Here is a 27,401-nt window from a genome sequence, read left to right as displayed (position 1 = left end):
AGGCTGAAGCAGCGGGGCTGAAAAGCCAAGCAGGAAAAGCCAACACTAGGATCAGCATTGATTCATGGAGAGACCTTCGTCTGGTCAGCTAACATTACTGCCAAGCAGCTGAAATATAGAGTGATATTGTGATTTTAGCTGAAGTGTGTCGCCTCACTGTTTTGAGCGATGCTCGTTCATGTCTATTTAGAGCGAGCACAAGCGCGAGCCTGACGCTGACTTTCGTTGACTTAACGGCCACAGGTATCGCTGTTAACAAGCATTCCTGAAAGTTACAAATAGTCCCTTTAAATACTTGACAAATCTCCCTTTAAGGTACATTTTGGTGCACAGATGAAAAATGTGTGATTAATTTGTGATCAATCGCGATTAACTATGGACAATCATGCGATTAATTGTGATTAAATATTTTAATCGATTGATTAGCCCCAAGTATTACTAAATAAAACCAGTTCAGAGCTTCTCCATCACTAGTATCCCTAAGTGATGCAGCTCTTTCTTCCAGCTCTGATCCTGCACACCTGAACTATAGAAACATCTACTGTAGATGCATCATAGAGCTCTTAATCGATCAGATGTGCAGGAGTCAAGTTAGACCAAAATCTATGGACGTTTTTATTGGACTTTATTAGTTGTAACCCACAGAAGACATATGTCAGATATGTCAGATCATGGTACACACTTGTGGAATATTCCACAAATGTGTACCATGATCTGCAAATATTTCACTATTCACAAACATGTATTTTTGTGTTTGTGTTGTGTAAAGTCACATCCAGAAAAATACAGGGCGATTTGCAAATACACATAACTTACTCTATAAATACGTATTTTAAGGTTTACATGTAAAGTGATATCTGCACATTTGTGCATCTATTTTGCATTTGCAGATCGCTTCCTGTGCATTTATGGGCCACATGACATTTGTAACTTTCCTCCTGTTTGTTAACAGAATTTTGTCCGATTGGTACCGCAGCAGATCTGTAGATAATAGTTGTAACCCACAGAAGACAATTCACAAATATGTACCATTATCTGCAAATATTTCACTATCCACAAACGTGTATTTTTGTATTTGTGTTGTGTAAAGTCACATCCACAAAAATACAGGACGATTTGCAAAAACACATAACTTACTTTGTAAATAGGTATTTTAAGGTTTACATGTAAAGTGATAAACACGCATTTGTGCATCTATTTCTACATGTTGAATGCTATCTGCGCATTTGCAGATGGCTTCCTGTGCATTTGTGGAATGTCTTCTGTGGATTACAACTAATAAAGTCCAATAATATGGAAGTTGTGTAGATATCACTTTACATGTAAATACGTATTTACAGAGTAAGTTATGTGTATTTGCAAATCGCCCTGTATTATTTTTGTGGATGTGACTTTACACAGCACAAATACAAAGACATGTTTGTGGATAGTGAAATATTTGCAGATCATGGTACACATTTGTGGAATGTCTTCTGTGGGTTACAACTAATAAAGTCCAATAAAAACTTCCATACAAATCTTGCATTTGTTTTTTAGGCTAAAATATATCACAACGTCCTTCTCCTTTAAATTTTTCCGCGAAACAGCAACGTGCTTACTTTGACGGGTTTGGCATCACGACAGCGGCCGCCTTCTCTCTCATCTGATTGGCTGAGCCGTGGGAATATTCAAATGCTGCCTTGATTGATTGGCCCAGAGCCGGCTTCAACTGAGCAAGGGGACTCATTTCCATTCCGACATCACTCTCTATCTCTCTGTGACACTCACACACACAGAGCTTGGTCGGCTCCAGAGATGAGATCCAGGCTGCTGCACGGAAATCGGTGAAATTATATCTTTCTACAGGACTGTTGAATAATGTGGAGGAAGTCTAGTTAACCATCCATGGATATATCTCCGGAGGTTTCGCGAAATCAGTGGCGAGAGATTGCTTTTGCAGAGGAAATCCGCCTTCCGAGCAGGAGAACAACCAATCAGCCGTGGAGAACCAAAGATAAACAAGCCTTATGATAAGACACAACTCTGTAAGGCATTCATTCATTATGTTTCTTATATATATATATATATATCCATCAAATCATGTTTTATGGGCTCATGGGGAAAATGTTTCTGAGTGTGGAAAATGTTGTAATTGATTGATCTGTGTAACTAACTACATGACAATAACAAGACACTTGTTATTTAGGGTTGTAAAGATGCTTCAGTGCGTAATGTCAGGATGCGCCCTGCATTGATTTTAAGTCGACAGCGCTAAAGTGGTGAAAGATGCCCAGTGCGCACTAATGGATAGGAGCGTCTCGCCCTCACTATATATCAGTGTCCTGCTATTGGCTAATGTGTATTTATATGAGCCGAATCCAGCTCTGGGGTGTGAAATTTATATTCACTATATAGAATAGGCTTATTTATCTAATGGTGGACCCTAAAAATGTATTCAACAGTTAAATATAGGAAATAGTGGGCCTAGTTTGGTTTTTATAATATGAGTTTCTGTAGTTTTTTTCTCTGTAAACTGTTCTGTTGGGAGCCAATAGCCTCATCCTTTTTCATCCTCAAATGACATCTTTGTCAGGATGATGGCTTTTGCTTGCAGTGAAAAGCTGCTTTATGTGTCAGCTTCCTCAGTGCTTTGAAGTATATTATCGGTCATTCAGGGTTTGCCTCTGAAGGTTTCCATTTCCATTGTCTGGGAGCCGGAGGTGGGATCATCGCACCTCACTGCACCGGTGGCAGCCGAGGTTGAAGGTTAGCCGCAGCAGAGGGAGGCCTATAGATTATTGGCCAGGTGTGAAATTCTACCCCGCATGCTTTTCCTGCCTGTGCCAGATCCTTTATTACCCAGAGAGATGGGATGTCACAGCTTCCCACCAGAGGCAGGGATAGGAAAAGCCTGCTGCAAGCCCCTTTCTTTTATTCTGGCCAAAAGAGAAAAAATGCCTTAAACCCCCCCTTGATTTATTATTTTATTGTGAGGCACATGACTATCAGGAATATAGGCTTATCTCTCTGTTGTCTTTTGATGTCCTATAAACATATTCAAATCATGGCATTGTGGCTTTTGATTTACCACAGTGTCATAATAAAATTTTTAGTGCCTTATCCCCCTTTCATCATAAAGTTGGCTTTATTCGCTATAAAATCTACTTTATTTGAATGTTCGGTGCTGCATGTTTTTCTTTTTTTTATATTTATTTTGCATTTTCAGCTCTGGGTTGAACATCATGAGCATCCATACAGAATTCAACAAACAATACAACACTTAACAAATTCAGCGAACAATACAACAATGAATAAAAACAGTTGTCAGGAGGCAGTCAAACATGGATAGATTCTCCAACAACACATGTCTCATGTTTCATGTTCCATGGAAATGATCAATTTTTCCCCAGTTCTTGTGAAAGATATTGCTTTTCATTTTTAGTTGGTGCGTCAGTTTTTCCATTGAAAACATATCACGGACAATCTCCATCCAGTGATCTTTCCCTGGAGGTACCGCTTTATACCAGTTTCTTGTTATAGCTTTTTTGCTGGCTATAAGCAGAATTTTTGCCAGATATCTATCTATCCCATATCCCATAATGTCATTAATAGTTACATTTACATTATTCCAGAAAAGCTTTAGTTTAGTGCAGCTCCATAAAACATATGGTGGGCCTCCAGATTGCCACAGAGCCTCCAACATGGTTGCTGGGTCTTTAGCTGTTTGATTTGCGGTGTTATGAAGAACCTAGTAAGATTCTTCCATCCAAATTCTCTCCATACTCGTGAACTAGTAGTGGTACACTGTGTCATACACATTTTATACCATTCTTCGTCTGAAATTTCTATATTTAGCTCTGATTCCCATTTGTTTTTTATGTATAGTGTTGAGCTTCCTCTATTCTCCCCTAAGGCTTTGCAGAAGGCTGAGATGGCACAAGATCTGCCCTGGTGATATGAATCCACTATAATTTTAATAGGTGCTGCATGGTTTTCATGGTCACCACTGTTTTCTTCAGTTATATATACTGTTCTACGCAACTATAGTCTTGATGACATATTGTTTGTTGGAAATGTGCTTCGCCTGGGCCTGCAGTGGTTTGGGGGGAGGCTTGTAAATTGCGTTTGTGTTATGAGCAGTCAACGTGCAGGTATCCCATGGGGGGGGTTTCCCTCTGATCTCGCATCACACCCCAGCAGTAATTCCAACTCCGTGAAGGAAAGGGATTTGTCATTTGGCTGCCTGCTTCCCTTTGCCTGCTCAGGAGCTGAAGCTGAGCTCTGATTTATTGTGAAGTTTCCCCGGGCTCGCTCAATCTCCATGCCTACCGAATTACTGATGGGAGGAAGCGGCTCACCACGAGAGTGACCTTTTCCTTGGATGACTATTACCCAGGCAGGCCCGGTATACAAGGACTGATTAAGGTCATGTCTTTTTCTGCCATGTCATCCATACAGCTTCACATTTAAGGCTGGTTAAGTGTATACAGTGAGTTTCAGGAGACTGGATGATGCAAAATATACATGCAACCCATTTTGTGCACCCAACTTTTTTATCTGCTAAGAGACGTCATGTGTAATTACAGGCAGCCTGCCATCTTTTGAAATCTGTCTAATTGGTCTTTTCATTCTAATAGGATGAAGGGGGAGTGAGACGGGGGTTAAGGGTTGGAAGGTTAAGGACTGGGCCTCCGAGGTCACCGGGGAGGGGACAGGACCGCGAGGGTTATTCGGAGCCCCAGTCATTTTTATTTTGCCTCCATGACGGCGCTCAGTCATTACTTCAAATTAATGATTAAGCCTGCCAAATTGCAACTGATGCATCATCATTTGCCCTAAATAGAAAGGCTTTGAGATGATGACATTTTTAGTTGGTCCAGAGATCAAAGCCATTTTGATGTTTCTGTGATGCATGCTAGAGAGCTTATCATTAGGTTATCTCCCATATTATAGAGCCGTGCAGCATTCTGTCTACAGTTTCTAATGAGTTTCATGTTTGCTTGAAGATTTTAATGACTTGAAGGAATCAGTGACCCTTAACAGCGGAACAGTAAAGTAAACAGCCAGAGGACTGGGCTCGGGCGGGGGAAAAGGGGTTGGGAGGATTGAGTGTTTGTGTAAGTCATTTTTTGTCTTCTTCTATGGTTTTAACAACAGCTGATGAGAATGGGAGACCTTAAGAATGATTCTATCCATACCTGAGTTGACGGAGAGATCAGTTTCTTTTGAAAAACAGCTCATCTTTCCACAAAAGCCTTCAGCTCACTCTTTTACCATCTGTTATCTTTGAAGTCAAGGTTTTCTAAAGGCTGGACAGCATACCCATGGCTCTTTGACAGCGCGTCTCAGTGTGCGTACTGGGATAAGGATAAGATAAGGCTCTGTTTACCCTCTAATGCTACCTTGGCATTGGCCAGACTTTACCCCATGCTGTGTGTTTCTTTTACCTTGGCACTAGCTTGTCTGTGGGCAAGGGCACATTTGGGTCAGTCCAAGGCTTTCTACTCCCTCCCAAGGCTGCTCACCAAGATAAGACTTCACTGTGCAGCTTTTGGACTCATGGCTAAATTAGTTCTCAGCATCTGTATGCATATAAAGTCATAATTACTCTTCCATTGTGAAGTTGTGCAGCTAAAATATACAATGTGCCATTTCCTCTTGGTATTATAGGGCGCTTTGCACAAATGAAAGCTGGGCACAGAGAAATGTACACCAACAAAAAAATGCCAGATATTCAACTAAACCCCCAGTTATTAAATAATTGATATATAATATTGATATATTAGGTAGGTTAACCACTAATCATCATACCAGTGCTGCTTTTTGAAAGACTGACTTAAAGGAATGGCCCTATATTAACTCCAAAGTAAATGATTAATTGTTTGTCAAAACTGTAAAGCTCCTAGACAAATTCCTCATGCTGGCAGTGGCGGTGGCTGCTGCTGCTGAAATTAATGGTGCGAGCTCTGATCCCGGGGAGTTGGACTGTCATTCGTTTCAAACCATTTGTTGCTGCTGCAGTGTTAGATGTTAAATTCCACTGAAAATATTGTTTGAGAATGTTCCTAATGAAGGTGATGTACATTTCTTTCACTGTTGGGTAGAAAAGTGGCTGAAAGCTTTAAGGGTTTCTTTTCACATAGCTGCAAAGAAGATTCACATTTGCTGTGCTTTTTTGTTTAGATTTCTCACTCAGTAAAGCTTTTTCCAAATAATTTCAAGCTGGACGCAATAAAGAAGGCAAGTCAGTAATGATGTACGCCTACATGCCAAAGTAAGTAGCCAAGTAACTATGATGATTTATGTAGATTTCATATATATATATATAAAAAAGGCACTAGCAATTGATAAGGACAAAACATAACAGCTTATATGCTGCTTTTGACAATAGATTTGTAAGGAACTTTGATAAACATGACATCAACATAAACATGTTTTCCTACAATGGAAAAGCCTCATAGGGAGGTGGTTGAACAAGCAGGGGAAAAATGCAATTTAAAGATGCTCTATACAATATCTAGAGCAGTAAAGTTGCAGTAGGCAGTATATTTTTTGCATCATTGGGCAAACATTCCATAATAACCTTCAGAATATTGTAATTCAAGTGTTCTGAGAGATAACTAGACTTCTGCTCCTCCTCATGGCCTCATGTTTTTAGGCTTTAGAAAATCTAGCCCGTGACGGGAGACTCTGACCAATCACAGGTCATTTCATTGAGAGAGCGTTCCTATTGGCTGTGCTCCGGTCATGTGACCGGAACTTGGCGTTCCTTCACCAGATTTCACAATGGCGGCGGCGTCACAAAATTTCTCATTTTACAGCTTAACCGTACACTACAAGATGATTCTGAAAACATTTGAGGTGAGAAATAGGCATTAACGTAACATAATATTGATTCATATTTGATCAGCGCGGCTTAGTTTGACCATTTGGTCGGAGTTTGCGAGTGATTGACAGCCGGCTCTCATAGACGGCAGATGGACAGCAGACCTCAGATCAGCTCTTACTGCTTGTTTTCCTCCGGTCTGCTATCATCATATGGCGGTTACAGCTGATAACGCCGTCGCGGAAGCGTGGCACCCACCCTCCGGTTCCCCCTCATGTAAACATTGTTAGCTCGGTCAGCATTGTTGGCGTTGTTTTCACGTTTAACACTGTTAGCACCGTCGGCTACGAGCTGCTGACTCAGCTGTCGCCATGTTGAGAGCCGTGCGGAGGCACCCAATCTCGCATTCAGCACCTTTTAAATATAGTGAAAGATTATAACAATGAAATAGAAGTTTGCATTGATGGATCACATTGGACGTTGGATATATAAACAAGTTTAATTTCTATATGCATTAGCCTTTTCCTAATTATGTGTGTGTTGCAGTAGTGAGGAAATATGTACGAGATAGTTAAGAGGCTGTTCAAGATTGTTAATCTGTTGTTTGTGTGTTTGTTTAGCGTTTGCAGACTTAAATGCCCTCAGTTTTGTTGGGATGGCTATATGAAATTTTGCATGGGAGAAACATTCATGTTAGTGTTTTTTTCCCCAGACACCTTAGCCATTAACACTGTGTGATTTACACCCAACCGAATGCTCCGGACATCTGTCTGAATATTGCCCACCGATTGTATTTACATAAATTTTGTGCTCGCGCATGAATTGTATAGGAAACGCTTTTTTTTTTTTTAACACTGTTGTAATACATTTTAGCTAATCTCAATGGAAATGAGGCTCATTGTTATCAGCCGCAGGCCTCGAGTGTTCTCGCGGTGCAGAGCAGAGTGGCTCCGGGGTTGTTTGGTTATCCTGTATGTGGACCTTTGTGTCCTTTCTTTTCTTTTTCCTCCAGAGAAGGAGAAGAGAGAAATCTGGGTCTCTCTCTTATATGCTGCTCTGATACCAATTATGCAAACTATTATAGAATTTAACCAGGCCAGCTCTTATCGGCTAATCCAGAAGTAATAGATTCTATTAAAAATGTATGAGGGGTTTGGGGGGATCAGTGTGTGTATAGAGATGAATCCAGCAGCTGCTGCAGCACTGCTGTCTAATTCTGTCTGTATGTCAGACTACTTGTCTGGTCTCCATTACTTAGACAGGCTCCTGCAGTGCCTACCTTAAAGACAGTATAAAAACCATACGTAATATACAATTAATTATACAGTAAGTGGATTGTTATTCATGGTCTGTGTCATTCAAAGAGAGACCCTGCTTTTTCTCCTCTGTAATGACTAATTGCTCTTTGTTAATCATTTATTTCCTCCTAAATTAACCTTCTTTTTTTCTCTTGCCTTTGTGCTCTTGTGCAGTTTCGGAGTGGAAGGAAGGAAAAAACATTAGCATAGCACTCACATGCTAATCCACCCGGAGAGTGAAAAGGGTGCTTGTCTTAGACCTTTTTCATTATCATCTAATTATTAACTGAGGATTCTGAGAACTGCTAACAGGAGCTGAGATGGTAGTAGGGAGGGCGGGAGGGGTGTGTAAATGTGTCAGGGTGAGGGTGTGTGTGTGTGTGAAGAGCCAGTGTGTATCTTTTTTTCTGTGCATTTCATGTTTGTCTAGAGGGAGGCTCTCTTTGCAATTTGCTTCTATCTCCGCTCTGACCCTCGATGCTGCGCAAACTCATAAAGACTCCAGAAGGTCAGACAGATGCTCTCGCCTGAGTCCCTGTATAATTCAGGGCTTTTTCCTGCTTTGATGGATATTCTTGTGCAGACGCTTTTTACCGCCAAACAGGTAAAAAAGCAAGGCATGACACATTTTAGATTCATGTATTATCATGTATTATCTCAATACATATGATCCATAGCCTGGATTGTCTGGAGTTTAACTTCTTCCTACTGCAGCATACATATGAGAGGTGCTAGTTTGATGACAATACATCAATAGTGGTCTCAAGGTAATTAGCCGAAGGATTCCATTAAAATTCAGTTAGGCATCAGCTATCTGCCTGTTAAACTAAAGCAGCCATTATAAAGTCTCTCCATCACTGCCGTCGTGGCGCTACAATTGACCTTATCTCTTACAAAGTTTCCTCTCCTGATCCCAGGACACATTTGGAAATAAATTAGCATTTTGCATCCTGTCAATGACTATAGGGAAGAGGCTTGAAAAATACATTTATCTTTCAAGACATCCATGGGGGACAGTCAGATGGACTGCAAGGCACAAGCACTTTATCTCCCTGGCAGGCCCTCAGTGGACCACATCGTGCTGCTTATCAGCTGCATGGATGTCGCCCGAGAGTGGAGACGATTAGACGTCCTTGCAGCTTAAACTTTGTGCTGTTTTTTCTTGTTGTGCGTGTCGGAGAAGTCCTTGAATAAGTGAACTTGTAAGATGAACTTGTCAAAACATATAGGCTTTGGAGGCAACTGATTTATAACCTCTACCATAATGTTTTAGACGCTGATTGGAAAGCTGATTGAAAAGAAACTGGCTTGAAAAGGAGCAACACTTACCATTATGTTAATGACAAAGATTGTTGATGTCATTTGTGAAGGTTGAGTTGAGCTATGCTGCCATTTTTAAGATTGCTGACTTTGCAGTTGCCATGTCCCTATAATTTCTGAATTATCCAGTGGGAAACGCCGAGGTCTGAAAAGTGAAGCCAATGCGGAAGTGCCTTAAACTTGCATTCTTTCTAATAGCCAGCAGGGGGCGACTCCTCTGGTTGCAAAAGGAAGTCAGATTGTATAGAAGTCTATGAGAAAATGAGCCTACTTCTCACTTACTACTATTTATTACCTCAGTAAACATTGTAAACATGAGTTTATGGTCTCAATCGCTAGTTTCAAGTCTTCTTCAATACAGCATGATGTTCATTTAGTAAATTATGGTCCCATTTAGAGTCAAATAGACCATAAAGCAGGGGATGCTTTAGGGTGTGGCTACCTTGTGATTGACAGGTCGCTGCCACAGGGTTGTCTGCGTTTTTGTCTTACAACTTTAACCCTTTCACAGTGTGTTTTCAGTTCATGAAAGTTAATTGTAATATTTTGGTCGCCTAAAAATGTCTTATTCAGCATTCGGTTGTACTTGGCTCCACCCTCTTGTGTCACTTCTGGTTGCAAAAAAATTACGATGGCGATGCCAAAAACCAAGACAAGCGACGGCCAAAATGCCGAACTCGAGGCTTCGAAATGGCAGTCCACCAACCAATGGGTGACATCACGGTGACTATGTCCACTTCTCATATACAGTCTATGGTATTATTGCAGCCGCTCACTGTTGTGAGATATGATAAGAGATTGTGAGAAAGTGTAAGACATATCACTTTTTGTTGAGCAGAACATTAGGGCTGGAGAATTGATATTACTTGATAACTTAGCCCAGATAGTATCATGCATTCTGGGATCACTTTGATCTCTCTCTTCCCTTTTTTCGGGTAATTCTACTCAAGAGTCGGAAGGCAATTTTAAGCTTAAGTTTTCACAAAGTCCCTTTAAATTTAAAATTTAGATAGCAGGATGAAAGAAACCATCATTAGTTGCACTTTATGCATCATTTCAGTGAAAGTTTTTTTCTTTTTTTCTTTAAGCCACTGCTGGCTTCTCTTTGAATTATAATGCCTTCCCTTGATGTATTTTATTCCAGCTGCAAATTATGGGAGTAATGGAAGGTATTCCAATTCACGTCTCATTTTCTGCTAGTGAAGGGATTTCCCTGGAGAAACCTTTCCTTCCCTTGTGTTCATTCTGCGTTTTTCGCCACCTCCCTCTTGACAAATGTGTGGTAATGGAAGGGTTGTTGTGAAATTGCCATTATTTTCTAAATGGAGTCTGACCACGCCGAGGCTTTTAGCTCTTCAGATGTGTGTGCTCAGATGAGACAGGTTGCACTGAGCAGTTTGAAGTGGGCTTGTCACCGAGGGACAGATGTTGAGCGGAGGAGGGGAAGAGTGAGGGAATCTTTTTTTTTTGGCACCTGAGTAAAATGAAAGCCACTCCGTCTCGTCTTCCTTTTGAGGCGAAGGTAATCATGTTTCTGCAGCTCTGTTCTGTGGTTGACTCGCTTTAGCTGCCCTCTGGACCCTGAGGGAGAAATGAAAGCAGAAATCCAAAAGAACCTGAAAACTGAACAAGAAAAAGAGGCAGTCTGACAGCTGTGTGCTGCAGGCTTATATGAGCCTTGATGGGGACTACTGCATAGTAATGAAAATACTGTGTTTTTTCATCATCATTTGACTTATTAACTATTTATAACCTATAGGTCTGTGATTTGTTTTGTTGCATAGATTGATCATATACAGTAAGAAGCATTTTACGGTAGCCCCAGGTTTTTTGAAGTTTTGCATAGCTAGCATTCAGACTTGATGACTCTGTCAGATAATAAAAAAGAATGTCAAATGCGATTATCGCTGAAATATTCCCTCAATGCCTGGTTTTATCTCCAGAATGATTGCTTCAATCAGCACATCTGTGGTGAGGCGCCTTCTCTTTCAGACACATTTCCTCTGACAATACTTAACTCTGTAAACAGCACACAGCCTATTTTAGGGAGTGAGCTGCTTTTGGCGTTCTCTGCTGATCAATACGGCCATAAATTTATAGGAGAGTAAACCCAGGTCTCAGGGCTAGTTATGAATTGAAACGCACACAGCCCGAGGCTACTGGAGGCCTCGTAAATGATCTGTGTGATTGCAACCGACAGAACAAGGTTGATAACAGGAAAGAGCCATCATAACTACTAAGAAGAAGGAGGAGATGGAGTCGTCATTAAGTGATATTACTTATTTGAATGCACGATCTCAGCAGTTCAGAGAGGGGCTCCTGAATTTTAATATGGTAAAAGTACCCAAGTGGTAGCAGAGTTTCCGATATGTGAGCTACTGAAGTAACGTGGAAATATTTTTTCTTTAAAGAGGAGAGCCTCCTATGGGGGTTTTAGTGTTCGCTACCAGCAAGCTTGCACTTTTCTTCCAACATCAAACTGATGTTTGATGCAAGAGTTTGAATGTATTGCGTATAATTTGATGTGTTTCCAAACTGAAAGTTGGCATCTACAGTACTTCCTCTCCAGTGATGCTTGAAACTATGTGGCCTAACTATGCAATCACAAAAACAACTTTTAAACTCAAAAGACATAAGAACAGAACTGGTGCGGGATCAATTCATCTCTAGTGACGATGTCAATCTCGATCTGTCGGTCGCTCCACCGCTTTGGTCCAGACTGAATTATATCAACAACTATTGGATTGTTGCCGTGAAATTTGGCAGTGACATTCGTGGTCACCAGAAGATGAAACCTTTCTGACTTTGTTGATCTTCTGACTTTACCTCAAGAGCCACCGCCAAGTTGACATTTCAGTTTTTTTGATGGGTTGCCATAAGTTTGGTCCTGACATTTCTTTTCCATCCATCGTTTATGACCTATAATACCTGCAAAACTAATGTCATTCCAATCAGCCTCAGCTGCACCGTGTGTTCTAATGTGCTAAATTAGCTAACGGTGAACATGGTTAACATATACGTACTAAACATCAGCATGTTAGCATTGCCATTGTAAGCATGCTAAAGTTAACATTTAGCTCAAAGCACCGCTGACCTTAAGTAGCGGTTTTGAAAAAATATCTAATTGCGATTATTTTGACTGATATTACAATTGCGTTACGATTTGCAATATTTATTTATTGTTACATCATTATTCTTATTTTCATTGAAAAAATATTGAAATTATTATGGTGTGATTTTTGCAGGGATCTGTACCAAACAAAGATAGGCCATATTGCAATTTTGGTCAAATTTGTAATTATTTGTGCAGCCTTACAGCCTCACAGAGCCGCCAGCATGGCTGTATAGACTCCTAGTCCTGTTGAATCGACATTTTATTTGGGATTAAGTGTGTCGGCTATGGAGTTCAAACCTCTTTTTTTTTTTCTTCATTCTAGCAGGTTAACCCAGGCTGTGTGCAGCCCTAGAGAACTATCATGCTGGCCTGTATCCAGAGACAGCAGAACCTCTCGTCGCAGAGTCTGGCCTGCACACCCAAAAGCCTTGATGTTCCACCGCCGCCATTACTGCTGTCAGTACCACCGCTGCAGCCGCGCTCCCACAAAGGTGAGTTTATATCACACACGTGAAGACATTTTGCCAGAGAGGACAGACAGCAAGTACTATACAGATACCAGAAGTTTTTTTAATACAGTAACTAGTAGGATCTTGGTCATGTTCCTGAGTTACTTTTTAATCAATCATCCTCAGTTTAACCTTGTCGCCTCCAAGTGCACATGAAGCTCATGCATGGTTTTTAGCGGTTTGCGCTCAGAAGCTTCTAGAATTTAAAATAAGGGCTTCCTGATGATGATGATGCCTGTTAATTGAGCTACTAATCAGTGTGCTCCTGCAGTGCATATGCATGCAGGTCAAAGTGGACTCTGAAATTACAGAGTTAATCAACTCACATACAGGGTTACTAATGATGTTCACATTTTGTGCAGAAAGTGCTCCGTGTCTGTGTCGTTTGACCTTCATCGTGACTGATTATACCGCAGTCACTGAAAGGTTGAGTGGGTGTCTCCGCCTAACCTGGACTGACATTTGCGATTAGATTTCTTTCAATTAATTGATTGAATGCGACTTGTTTGCAGATTCACTCCGTGGTCTGGTATACTGCCTTCTTTATGTAGGTTGCTCTACATCCATATTATTTGTGCTGTGGTCCAAATCGTCTCTGGACAGTCTAGATTCAAATAATGAGATCATAGTACCACAAATTAAGTTATTCTGCTGTGGTTTCCTTTTCCCGATTGCTTTAAAAATTTGCTGATGCCTTTATACTTCGATGCTGGCTCTGGTTTGGAGCTATATTGAAGATCTATAACTACTTACAGTGTAATGGTTCTGCTGGGTGTGTATTGCAGCCTTATGAATGTACATGAAACATCTTGAATTATTTGGTCCTTTTAAAGATTTTCTTTGCGGTGCAGGTGTTGCAGTGTGTTGTGTTGTTATTATTTTGAGCCTATATGCTGTCATATATTTAATGTGTTTTGTTTGGAAGAAGAGTTACCGCACTGCAGAAGCTAACAGGGATCGTTGTAAATGAAATGAAACAGTATACGGCTGCAGTCTCATAGAAAGCAAGAGCATGCAAATATTGACCAGTAACATTGCGTACATTTTTCTCAAACAGAATCACCATAATTTGACTATCGGTGTTAGCTTATCCCATATGACACACGTGCACATTGTCTGCAGAGCAGGCCAGTGGTCAGGATTATCTTTTTGGACTGATCATATTGCCAGTAAATGTTTTGTTCATTTGCATGAGCCTGTGTATTCTCATCCAGGATGTCTTTGTTCATTCATCCTGAAATCTAATCTCCCATTGAGTATGTATTACATAGTGAATGTGTGTTTGGGAAGCATGGAAAGTATGACCAGATGACCAGATGACCCTGTATTGATCAGATTTCAGCGACACCTGCTCGTACACACAGGTGTTTTTACTTATTCTGGATAATTAGACCTATTCTTAGGTGGAACCATGCTTGGGGTTTTCTTAGGTCACAAGACTCCATATACAGATATATATCCGAATATCTATATATCTAGAGCATTAATATAGCATCAAACAACTATTTGCTATGTAAATAAATGTAATCTGAGTTCCTCCTTGCTTTGTTGACATACTGTAGCTGGGCCTGCCTAACGTGCTTTTAGTGCATGTTCGTGCATGTGAGCGTGCCTTACTGGCTAGCTCACGGCCGCTGCTGTGCACTGCTCTCATACGGCGGTTACAGCTGATGACGCCGTCTCGACCGACACCGGCGGTGCGTAAGCATAGCCCCCACCCTCCGGTTCCCCCCCCCATAAACACTGTTAGCTCTTTCAGCTGTTGCTTTTGTTTCCACCATGGATGTATAAAGATAATTGGATACAGCGTTGGAGGTGGGCCCCCGTTCATTCCTATGAAAGTTGCTCAGTGGCGGCATGATGCCAAAATGACTCGACTTCCTAGTGGAAAAGTACCCGGATCCTCCGGCGATCCTCCGCATCCTCTGGGCCCATTGGTTGGAGCAGGTGCAGTAGGTCCGCCTGGTTCACATGGCTCGGTCACGGGGTCACAAATGTCACACAGTCGTCACGGCTTGCTAACTCCGCCTCCCAGCCCTCGCTCCAGCCTCGGGCTGGATCTCATTCACATGAATGGAGGAAGGGAAAATAACTCTGGATTCGGCTAATAGTGCATTTTACAACTTTAAGGACCTAATGATTTAAAAAAGGGATATTCAAGTGTTCGTATTGGGAAAGTTGATTCACCTAAAAAAAAACTTGAATCCGCTGAGTTACAAACGTCTCTTTCTCAATGTAAATCTATGGGAAAAAGCCTTTTAGGGCCCAACGGCATCACGTGACGGAAGTTGTAGTACCGCTGTTTGGCCACCATGAAAATTGGCATCAACTACCGGTGCTCTTCCTGGGTTGTTGGTTCCCCCCCCATAAACACTGTTAGCTCTGTCAGCACTGTTGCTTTTGTTTCCACTGTTGGTGCTGTTAGCCTTGAGCCGCCGGCCCAGCTCTTGCCATGTTGAGAGCCGTGTGGAGGCAATAGAAATGCTGCCAGTCTTACATAATAGCACCTTTTAAAGGTGGAGTCCGCGAATCTGGAGAAAGATTGTTGATATTTGAACTCAACACCCAAACAGATCCCCCCCCCCGTCCAGATGTACCGTACCACGCGCGCCCCCCCCTGCCTTTCTCTTCATACATCCACGGCCTTTCCCCTGTCCTGTGCACAAGCACGAATGCCCCCGCTTGCCGATTGGCTTGAATAGTGTTTTGTGGCGTGGTCCGAGCCACTTTGTTTGTTTCCCATTTACAGAGCCAGGGCTGTGTATGAATTTTTTTGTCAGCGCACACACAGAACGGACGGCTAGCGGACCGTGAGGAGATATTTGCTGAATTTGACAAAAAGCGTATTAGATTAGGATCGCTGACTCCACCTTTTAAAAGAACCATATAGGTTTTCTTGATCTAACAGGTGCCACAAGACTAACGGGAAAGTCTGGGAGATGTAGGCCCATACTTAAATACCCTCACAATCCTGAGACAAGGTCTAATCAGCCAAAATAACTGAAAACACCCGTGTAGTCATGGCGACAGACTGTGTAGTTAATTGACAAAAAGGATGATGGATAGTGTTTTACATCATTATTTCCCCCTTATATACTTACTTATATAGACTAGCCAAACAATGTGTATCCAACGGAACTCATATTTGAAATGGTGAAAATCTCTCTTGCGCTCCATCCCTTCATCTCCCATCTCTCTCCCCAGGTGAAATGCCTCTTTGTCTTTTTCGCTATTAAATATTAATTGGGAATCAATGGAGCACTTGTCTGCTAAACGCTGGAACAGAAGGGCCTAGTTTGCCTCAGGCAGAACCAGGGGTGCGTTTCTCATCCTGTTTACCTGCAGGGCCTTTCCAACCCCCTTTTGAGTTTTATGTACTGCGACTGTGCATAGTGCAGCACCCTCCAGCTCCAGCCTGACATTTCAAGCACAACCGCAGGGAATAGGCTGCTGATGGGAGCTCAGTCTGTGTGGCCCGGGCTTGTTCATTAAATGAGTCGCTGTTGGATTGAGTTAAATAGGGACGGTCTTTAGTCGCTGCTGCGCTCTTGAAAGTCATTTCCATTTTTAGCTATCAATAAATGGAAGGCACAGGACATGAAAGCTCTCAGCCACACAGACCCCATGTGAAAGATTTCTAAAAAAGCGAGCGTTTATGTGATGAGAGTGAATGAGAGCCGTTCTCTGCTATCTCGGCTTGAAAGCGGGGGGCTGGAAGTGCTTTCTTTTTTCCCACGCTGCTGGCCTGTGCTCGGGTCGGCTCTGAGAGGGTAAAGTTTGCCCAAGCTGGGCCAAGCGGCACAGAAACAAATGAGGAGTGACACTGGTGCAAAGGAGTATTCGCCAGAGCCTCTTGGAGCACACATAACTAAGTGTTCAACCCCGAGGTTACTCTGTTCTGTGAGCAGCCTTCATGTAGAGATCACTGACATGGAATGAGGGAGGCATGTGAAAATGGGGTGAATGAGTGTCTTTTATATATTTCTGTGTGTTTACGGAAGAAGGTTGTGAATAGAGAGGTTAGTGTGAGTGAGATAGATTAAAAGCACATGTTGTCAGCATGTCCTGTGTCTACTTTTTCCACTTCACCCATCTCAATCTAATGGTCCTCTGGGTTGCTAGGTTGAGCAAACCACATGGAGGCATTAACTTATTTTAACCCCATGGGAGGTAAATGTTAATGCATCTTTTTATAAGTCTGTTGGCTGCTGATACTGCATCTTAGTAGTGATAACTCTTATTGAACCTGAATTAATCATTATTTTTGACATCAACATTGAGTCAAATGACTCTAATGCAGGGGTCTCCAACCTTTTTTACTCTGATGGTCGAGAGGTACTCTGAGCACGAAGTTGTACATCGCCAATAGCAGACAACATTTTCGTCTTACTTTTATGGTCCTTTAATAACGTTTCAGCCACTGCAGTCATCGTCTCTATTACAGTCCCATCATAAGCGAAGGGCTTTTTGTGTTTCATTAAGATGTGCGCCACTTTAAATGAAGCCTTTGTTGCTGCGTTGGCCTTCTCTGTCAGTTTAGTAAACAGAGACTGTTGTCTTTTGAGCTACCAGCCGGAAAGTCCCATAAGAAGTTGCTGTTGGCTTTTGTGAAGTGGCGCGCAATGTTACATCTTATACCAACTGACACACTCGCACCGCAAATGAGACACATACATTTATTTTTCCCCTTTAGTGGAAAAAAAAATCTTTTACACATTCCTAATGTGAAAAAAAAATAGTATTTCTTTGCCTTTTATTGTGAAATCTGGTGTACCTGCTCGTCTGCTAACATCGCCAACGGCATCAATGATGTAACGAATCTTGAAAGCAACATAACTTGTTGAATTGACAGCTGATTGGCAAATAATCATTTTGTGTCATCAGTTCACATCTATTGATTTGATTGGATATAAATTTAAACAGTTTACAAAGTGACATGGTGTTATCAGACTTGTGTACATATTTTTTTTAACCGATAGCGAGCCACTCAGAAACGGGTAGCGAGCCACTGGTAGCCACTTGTTGGAGACCTCTGCTCTAATGTGTAAGGGGTCAGTCGGTGGCAAATCCAGAGAATTAGCATTCTCGGACATACAGAAGTTACTATATGGTACGCAAATGGTAAATTCAGAATGCTTCATTGTTGGGAACAAAACACAAATTTGTTTAAATTTGACCCAGAATCTGAGAGTCAAATTATTTTAAACTGCAGATTGAATTAGCAGTTTTTCCGAATTTTAGCTCTGTGACTGGATGTTTCTCATCGAAATGCACTTTGGGAGTCGTAGTTCACTTCTCACCTTACATTTTCTATGTACACAGTCTTGTACCTTCAACTTTTCATCAAAGCACCAGGTGTTTTCTAACACAGGTGTTCATCTTCATCAAATGCTTCAGTTATGAGTCACCTAAAAAGATTCATGGCCAACAAATTGATTACTTTAAACTGTATTGATTGAATGTTTCAATTGAAATTCACTAAATAATCCATCACAATAACAATATCTATATATTGTATATAATTGAATGTTATTCTCTGAATTGAGAGGGAGATTCTAGCAGCTGCTAGTTTTGATGCTATTGCTCCGTCTAATCAGCAGATAGTCAATAGCACTCGGCTCGTCTCAAAGAGATGAATGAAGTCAGGGCCAATTAATTACATGCTTCTAATGACTGGGCTTATTGGGCCAACTGGGTGCATAGAGGAGGTTGCCATGGTAATAGAAACATAGGTTTTTAAATGCATTGGGAATGTGCTGTGCTCAGTCCCTGGTGATTAAGGTAGGCAGGCCAGAGCGTTTTAAATATCAGGATTATTAGTGTGGTAAACAAGTATTCATGCCTGCTGAGAAGCACTGTTCTGTAATTAACTGCCGGTTCTCAGTGCCATGTTCCTGCGGAGGATTAGACGCCCGTAAACATGTTATCTCGCTAAAGTGTTGCACCATAAATCTTCAGCATAACATCAAAGACCTGTGGGATTTTAGCCTGGCAGTTCAGCCAACATGTATGGATATTAACAAGGAATAATTTATGAAGTTTTAGTTGTGGGAATCATATGAAGTGGTCATTCTAATGATTTTCTTATGTTAGCCCTCGGGGTAGTTGGAAGCTGTGGTTTTGGAAAACGCAATGAGCATGTCCAACTGCCGTTTTCAGCCCTGCCTCTGGGGCTTGTTTTGCCCATAAATTAGTGATTAACTCAAACTGCTCCGAAACAATGAGGTCTCCTCTCTAATCCGGGGGAAAATGGCTTCAAGTGTGACCACGGGAAAAAGATTAGCCTTTTAAAAGAGGCAGAAAGCATTGAGTGGGATTGTATGGGGGTGGAATCAGGGTTATGAAAGACCATATATGCCACGGTATATTAAGTACCCAATGTTTTATCCCTCCAGAATATTTTAAAATTTATATAATCTCTTTTCTTTAAGTCACAAACACACACACACACACACACACACACACACAATAAATTAGGCCTAGTGGTGATTGAGAGTTTATAATTGGCCCCCCACCCCCGACTGTGCACGTCCCCTGCTTGGAAAGAGGAAATCAGGATTAGGTGTTTCCTGTGAAAGTGTGCCAGTTTCACTCAGCGTGGCGCCACAACAGTTGAGCAGCATGTTTAATGCGTGGAGCCCCTTCCAACCGAGAAAATATTCAAGCCTGACCGGCGGGACCATTAAATCTACCCATCGAGGGTTGTAGATGCATCACACATCAGTGTCATTATGCAGATTTTTGAAGGGAAGAAAAATACAAACAAGCCTTTTCAATCCTACGTAACCTACTTCAATCAAAAAGCAAGTGGGGGAAAATGTTAAGGGTCAAAGAATTTGAATTTGTAAGCGCCGCATGATGCTCTCGGGCAAGGCTGCTCGCGGAAAAGTGGCTGGTGTTATTTTTTCTGTGCTGTTTTTCGTCTGCCTCCACGCCGCCTGTGCTCTCTGTCAGGGCTGAAGAGTGAAACAGCGTGCCGTCTGCAGGTTCAGGGTGATTAAGTGCTTAAGGTCAGACTGCTAATTATCTCTCTGCCGCTCCTTACCTGACAACACATAGCTGCCATTTCCCCGTTGTCATGTGAACAGCCTCATATTTGTTTTCCTTCCTCATCTTTATTTTACACCACCGGATTTTGTTGTGTGACTACAGTTCCTCTCAGTACAGAAAGACAGGAAACCGTTTCACAAAGAAATGTATAGATGATAATCTAAAGGAGAAAGTTGTTTTTGTTACTCAGTTTGTTTATAGTGTATGCAGAGCATCTCTTCTGGCCTATGTGCTTATGATTACGTACTAAAAATGCATTCATGCAAACCTACTTTAATATCAGCATGTATAATCTCATCTCCTAAAGGCAACATGGGATGATTAAAGGAACCAGCCGATGCTGGAATTGTAGCTCTGTAGACATTTTCATCTGCTAGGTGAAAACATTTACTAATTTACTGGCTCACACATTTCTGTGCTGCAGTTCCAAATGCCTGGCTGGGATTTTAAAAGAGCCAAATAGCTGACTGAATGTAATTATTGCAGCCTAATAATAAGTAAGACCCTTGGGGTTCTGGCTTCATTTGTACATTTTTACTTGTTTGTTTCCTCGTTTTCAGGAAAAAGGCCAAAATGAGCTGGGAGCGGCTGATGCACATGTTTTAAAGGGGACCTATTATGCTTTTGTGCTATTTCCCTTCCCTTTAGTGTGTTATATAGTTTTTTTGTGCATGTAAAATGTCTGCAGAGTTGCAAAGCTCCAGGTCCACTCCAAAGGGAGTTACTCTCCCCCACAGAAACACTGTTCCAGAACTGCCTGAAACGCCTCGCTTTAAGTCCCGCCTTTTATTCCGTAACGTGGTGATGTCACCAAGTAAACACATTTGCATAACAGCTAGTTTGGCACGCTCTCAAACAAAGCTAGTTAGAGTGGAGCTGGAGCGGAGTCCGAAGAGTTTGGTTCGGTTAACCAATCACGACAGAGTGGGCCAGCTGACCAGTCAGAGCAGAATGGGCTTTTCGGGAGGGGGAGGAGCTCAAACAGAGCGTTTCAGACAGAGGGTGAAAAGTGGTGCTGCTGCACAGCCATTATGAGAAAAATAAAGTGATTTTTGAACTCTAAAGTATGCAAACATGTTCTAGTACATACACAAAATAAAAGTATGCACCTGAAAATAAGCATAATAGGTCCTCTTTAACTCCCTTTGAGGGTCCAAATAACCTCTTTGGACACCGACAGAGAACCATAGATGCTGTACTTAAATGCACGTCGTTAATTATCACTCTCACTATTATGCATGCGCCCTCATGTTGAGAGTTTGGGAGACGGCAGCCTCTACACAGTGGGCTCTTGCCTTCTTGGCACTTTCAGAGGGAAACTTCAGCTCCCATAGTGCCAGATTGTAATTAACGAACCACACATTTTAGACACTATTTGACTTGAGTGTGTTTTGCAGGAAGCCCTAGTGAAGGGAGTGAGTACTGTGAAGAAGATATACTTTTATTACTGCTACCACATGCTTGGCTGGTGAACATGCTGTGCTCAGTTTACGGCCATTTAACACCACTGATTGGTACTAAAGTCCTCAAGATTGAAACAATTACCTTTGGTTGTAATTTAGAGCAGCTTTAATGGTGTTTTCTGATCTCGGTTTTAACTCCACATTGCTCGCTTCTGTCAGGATCAGCTTAAAATCCTTTTTTTTAATGCATATGTCACAGTCCTCCGATGATAAATATGTGGATGCATAGTTGGGAAGGCCTATTTGCTAATGAGGTTTCCATAGTGCCACATTAAGGCAGCAGCCACAGTGGGAAGTGCAGCTGTGTTGTGTCTCCCTGGCTCTGACAGGGCTGTAATCTCCGGACTAACAATATCAGACACCCTGTGAAGATGTGTTAGCATTCAAAGTGTTTGAAGTGTTTGAGGAACAGCAAGCCGATCGCAGCATGCAGGGCTTGATGCCGACATTTTACTGAACAAGAAACGGCTAAAATGCTTGTTTCGCTAAATTATCTGTGTTTGGTAATTGAGCAATATTACCCCAGGCAGAAAATAGAGCGGATTTGCGCAGTGGTGTCAGTGCCGGCGTGTGTGGGATTTACGATATTCTTAAATGCGTCATCGCTTCTCATCATCTAATCTCCTTTCAGGTGTATATATCATTTATGGTGATGAATATTCAGCTTTTAGCCAAAGGCCAGAAATTGTCATTGCAGCAGTTTTTTACCCCGTTTCTCACATCTTGATGTTGTAAACAGCTTGAACACCTCTCCAACATCCCAGATGTCTTGGTTTTCTACAGCAGCACTACACTGTGATACATAATAAGCAGTGTTTTGCTTTGTTGTATTTCTCTGTAGAATTCACTCATGGCTCCTGGCACCATGGTGCTGCTCCTTTCGGCTCCGCTGGGAGATTGCTGGATGGATTGAACACTCCACGTTACCTTTTTCCTCCATTTTAAACACCCAATTTCTTTCTTTCATGAGATGGATCTTGTAGATTGAATCATTTTCACAGTCGGGAGGCTCACTGTAGGCCCGAAATGAAATGAACTCCCAAATCAATTTCAAATGGGAACAACAAGTGAGCCCTCCCCCTGCATCGCTGGAATTGGTTTTGTTATTGAAAATGAAATGAAGTGTTTTGTTTTTATTTTCCGCCCCTTTATTGCAGATTACAGCCTTGTTCTTTTGCCTGCTACGGTTTCCACCGATCTAGGTTAATTTCGGCGCCTTTTTCTTTTTATGTCAGTAATTCCATAAAAGTGTCACTCTGAAAGGTGGCGGTAATTTCTACCAGGTGATTTATTGTTTTTAAATGGGGCGCCTTTTCCCACCTTTCCTTTGTCGCTAGGAGTTAAGCAGCCGTGAAATTGCCAGAATAATAGTGTTTAAATCCAATCTTAGTTTGTCCCGTCAGCTTTCCCCTCACACAATTCAATCAGCGGTGCTCTTGGTGATTGCTCTTTTTTTTTTCCATCTGCATCAACTTTTCCTTCACAGTTTAGGCTCCGAGCTTTTTACAGTACAATCGGTTCAGGTTCATGGAAGCATAAAGTGGAACAAAATTTCATAGGAAGGAAGTGAACCGGCGCTGCTCGAATGATTACAAAGATATTGAGAAAAAGCTGGAGGTGGATCAGCTAGGAAGAATTTTAGCATTTCACCAAATTGCTGAAATACAAATCTTAGAAATGATTAAATGTGTTTATGCTAAGGTGTGTTCCAATCTGTGATCTTTTTTCTATTTATAAATAGGCTATATGTAAGAATCAGAAATTGCTTGTTAACAGTGACACCCGTGGTCGTTAAGTCAACGACAGTCAGCGTCCTGTTGCTTACTACGTAGATGCCAGCAAGCATCGGTCAAAACAGTGAGGCGACACACACGAGACTGAACGTGATTGACAGCTAAAGCCACAATATCACTATTTATTATACGGCTTTGTTGAATACTCGATTCTGATTGGTCAATCACGGAGTTCTACGGTCTGTAATTTCTGTATTACAGACCGTTGCTATGTATAACAGACCGTTGCCATGGGCGCAGTTCTGATGTTGGACACTAGCGGACCGTTTTTGTGTCAAATTATTGATTTCTTACGTAAGTAGCCGTGTAATAAAGCGGGATAATGTACAGCTAACGGGTCATTGTTGTGAAATAAACCCCGACAGGATGATGTTGCACCTGAACGCTGTACACTATCTCTTACATATTTCACATGCTTGGCAGTAATGTTAGATTAACTTGTCCAATGGGAATTTTGCCAGCTTGGGGTCCGTTTTGATAAACAAAACCAAACAAAAGTCGCTCCACGAAACGAAGGCCCGGTTGATGTTGATCCTAGTTTTTCCCTGACGTCGGTCACATTCCTGTTTTTCTTCACTAGATATAAATTTATTTTATTTGTGCTTCCATGGAGTTTGTGTTGGAGTCTGAGTTGTGGTGTGGACTGGTCATTGGTTGACGTTAGCCGACTCCATTTCTAACCGAATGTTAGCTATCGTTTCACACTGTTAGGCCTGTGGTGGAGCTGAAGAGAATAAAGGAACTCGCGAGCAAGCATGACATCAAATCCGTTGTATTTTTACGCAAAAACTGTCCCGCAAATTTCACATTAAAAGCAGTCTGCAGGCTGATAGAGGAAACCCAGAAAGTCACGGAAGGTTTCATTTTTTAGGTTAGGTTACAACTAGTTCACACATTGGCAAAAAAAAAAAAGATTAAAAAAGAAAGAAATTGTCTAAAACACCACATTTTTTTTTTGCAGTTACTACAGCCAGCTTCCTGTTGGCTCGTCCTGCTGTGGTTTAACAGCTAAATGTCATCAAATGAATCTCATTGGAGCCATTTCAGTAGAATTAGGTCCTTCCCCCTCTCCTGTTGCCAATTCCCATCCTTTGATTTCCCTGGGTAAACTCATTTTGGGTTGAACTAAGTCTGAATTAATTTCATTAAGCACTGATCAAACCGTGCTCGAGGTGTTTCCCTCCTTCAAATTAGTTTAAACGGCAGGTTTGAGAGGATTGAAAGGAAAAGGACAACAGAAAGCAGCAGATTTCTGTGGGCTGCTTGTAGACTAATCGCTTGTTTCTGTCTGCTCTCTTCCCAGGCGAGCCAGCCTCCATGATTTCTCGGTACCCTTCTCCTGCAGAGTTGGATGCTTTCGCCCAGAGGACCGCCAACAGCCCGCTGTCCATCAAAATCTTTCCGTCTGACGTCCGGGTGCCACAACATAAACAGCTTAACAAAACAGTCAACGGCTTAGACACCACAGGCCAACGCTATGGCCCCAATTCACACTCGTACTCAGGAGGCTACCAGGGTTTGTTGGGCATCATCAAAGCCTCCGTGGTGGTCAGAGGTGTGGTGAAAAACTCGGAGGGCAGGAGGACTAAACATGCAAACACCCAGACTTCTGTGGCGCCGTATAATAATCCTCTGAATAATGGCTACACAGTCAGACACGGGCACAAGGCCTATCATATAAGCTCATGTAAGCCCCATGATGTTCCCATCGAGGCACTTTGTTCCAGCGCAGGGATGGCCTCCGGAGATCAGAGCCTGGCCCCCCAGTCTGAGCTGGCTGAGGTTCAAAGCCTGATGAGGCAGATGAGCAGAGTCCCCCACAGCCAGGCCCTGCAGCTGGGGGGAGAGGCTCGAGCCAGCCCCTCTCTGCAGGCCGTGGCCGCGGTGGCACATCCAGACTCAGACTTTGTCCCGGGAGTGCCGCCCCAGAGCAGCCTCGCATTCACGGGAGCAGTGCTACCCACACAGAGTGCAGACATAGCCAAAGCTGGGTACTTGGAGAAAGGAGACTACACGGTGTGGCAGCATAAACATCAAATTCAGCTGCAGCAGCAGCAGCAGCAGCAGCAGCAGCAGTCGTATCAGCAGGGAGCAGTGAGGATGTACAGCGTGAGCAACGGCGCTCAGAGGCACAGAGGCGCAGAGGCCCGGGTTGGCCAGTCTCCTGAAACCTGCCTCCCTTTGCCGTGCTCTTCGCAGCTGGCGTATAGGCCGCATCCTGCCAGCGTGGGTGCCGGGCAGGAGCGAGTCAGCAGCTCCTCTCTGAACTGCGCCGCCATGCAGGGGGAGTACTCTGTCGGACCGTACTTCGCTCCTCTCTGGGACGGCGTCATGGCCACCCCTAATAGCGACTGTTATACTTCTCAGGTGCTGGCAACGGGTACATGTGCAGCCAGGCCTAGAGACCTGGGGCTCTCCCATCCTCATCACCATTTCCACCAAAACCGCCATCAACACCCCCACCCCCACCACCACCTACAGAGACACCAGCCACAGCTCCCTCCTCCTCCTCCTCCTCACACCCAGGCCTACAGCACAGACCAAAACCTCTGTTGTGGGCTGCCTAGTTCCAGCATGTGCCACGCTGCAGTACTCAGCAGCAGCCTGCAGTCTCTGGAGTGCCTCATCAGTGAGATCCACCCTCCCTGCATCAAAGAGCGCATGCTGGGCCGCGGGTACGAAGCCATGGGGATGCCTCAGCTACTGGAGCACCAGCAGCAAAGCCACATCCAGCTCCCCGTCTACAGATAAAACACGGCGCGCTGCCACGCAACGGGGGCGCGGAAAGCGACAAACCTTTTATAGACAATGGAAGTGTGTCAGTTTAGACATCTATGAGAATGAGACATGCCTTTTTCAGTTTGTGCATGGACTGTATTTGTAGGAGGCTTTGTGTTTTGCGAGCCTGTGAACGATAATCATGAGTTAAGATACAGGTTTATCTTATGGACGTTTTATTTTTATATCTTAAAATGGCCATCAAATATGCCTGCTGTTCCTCTTTAATACTGATGCTGAGCACCTAATCAGAATTTCCCCCCATCACATTTTAACATGAACTGTACATTTTTGCAGGTGATTTCCCCCTGCAGGCCTTTACAAGAAACTTACTGAACTGAAATAATCATAGGTACCCTTCTGAAAACTTGAAATCTGGGAAGGACCGACAGTTTTTGTGAATATATTGTATATTTTTTACATAAAAACAACCTCTTATTTCAACATTCTTTAGTTATTAACTGAACTTTCAGTTGTCTGCTGCTTCGTTGTTTCGTCCACTTTTCAGTGACTCCTGTGTTAACCTATAGCTGCTGTATGGGGAAACATTTTGATCATTTGTACACAAATGTGAATATATATATATTTCTTTTTTTGTTTTCTTATGCAGCCATAGACAAAGTTATGTAATTTAACATCTTGATTTAATGTCATTGCTCAGCACAATGTATTAGGACTGTTGCATATCCAAATCAACACTGTGGCAATTCAGGCCAAGCAAGATGTGCCCTTTGGTTGTATTTTTTTTTGACTTTCTTTTATTTTAAGAGGACATTTTTTTCTTGAATGAAATAATCTCTGGAAGGTTGTGACGCTGTTACACAACCCCTGGGTATATACGAGTGCCATGTTGGAGAGCAGAATCATTTACTTCGTTGTAGGGCTATATTATTATTATCTCTGATGATGTGAGACGTATGACTGAGTAGTTCTTTGTGTGTCTGCACTGGTTCTGTAATGCTATTTATTTACGTCAGCCTGTTGAGTTATACGGCAAACTGTCTCTATAATTATAAAGTGCAATTATTATATATGAACATGTGAGCGCTCTCTCTCCATGAAGTGTGTTGAAATAACTACATTTTGCAATGTATGACCCTAATCCCTCAACCCCTTTTTTTGCCTCTTCTTAATAAGGATTGTCGAGTAAATGAAATTTTCTAAAACCCAGCACCAAGTTTGTGTTATTACGCATTATTTGGTATTATCTGCCAGACATGCGGCTGCTGAAGACGACGGTTTTATTTTATTCATGAATGATAAACTAGTT

General features: G+C 42.3%; 1 protein-coding gene across 2 annotated transcripts; it reads left to right on the top strand.

The window, feature by feature from the left end:
- Window positions 1–1,727: 1,727 nt before the first annotated feature.
- LOC119478419 (protein FAM222A-like) lies at window positions 1,728–26,885 on the top strand. Of its 2 annotated transcripts, none has more exons than XM_037753142.1 (3): window positions 1,728–2,024; window positions 12,864–13,029; window positions 24,657–26,885. In XM_037753142.1, the coding sequence occupies exons 2-3, from the start codon at window positions 12,900–12,902 to the stop codon at window positions 26,102–26,104; spliced, it is 1,578 nt and encodes a 525-aa protein (XP_037609070.1). In that variant the 5' UTR covers window positions 1,728–2,024; window positions 12,864–12,899; the 3' UTR covers window positions 26,105–26,885. The 2 variants fall into 2 exon arrangements, with proteins under 2 accessions (XP_037609070.1, XP_037609068.1); XM_037753140.1 differs by having other exon boundaries at window positions 12,861–13,029.
- Window positions 26,886–27,401: the final 516 nt, after the last annotated feature.

This window comes from Sebastes umbrosus, chromosome 19 (assembly GCF_015220745.1).
Source record: "Sebastes umbrosus isolate fSebUmb1 chromosome 19, fSebUmb1.pri, whole genome shotgun sequence".
Taxonomy (NCBI): domain Eukaryota; kingdom Metazoa; phylum Chordata; class Actinopteri; order Perciformes; family Sebastidae; genus Sebastes; species Sebastes umbrosus.
This window is presented reverse-complemented; position numbering and strand designations above follow the sequence as displayed.

What these genes read in the sequence shown, in the direction of transcription:
- LOC119478419 (XM_037753142.1), top strand. Translation starts at nt 12,900, where the DNA reads ATGCTGGCCTGTATCCAGAGACAGCAGAACCTCTCGTCGCAGAGTCTG. An exon ending in GCAGCCGCGCTCCCACAAAG is followed by an intron (nt 13,030 to 24,656) that starts GTGAGTTTATAT and finishes CTCTCTTCCCAG; the next exon opens with GCGAGCCAGCCTCCATGATT.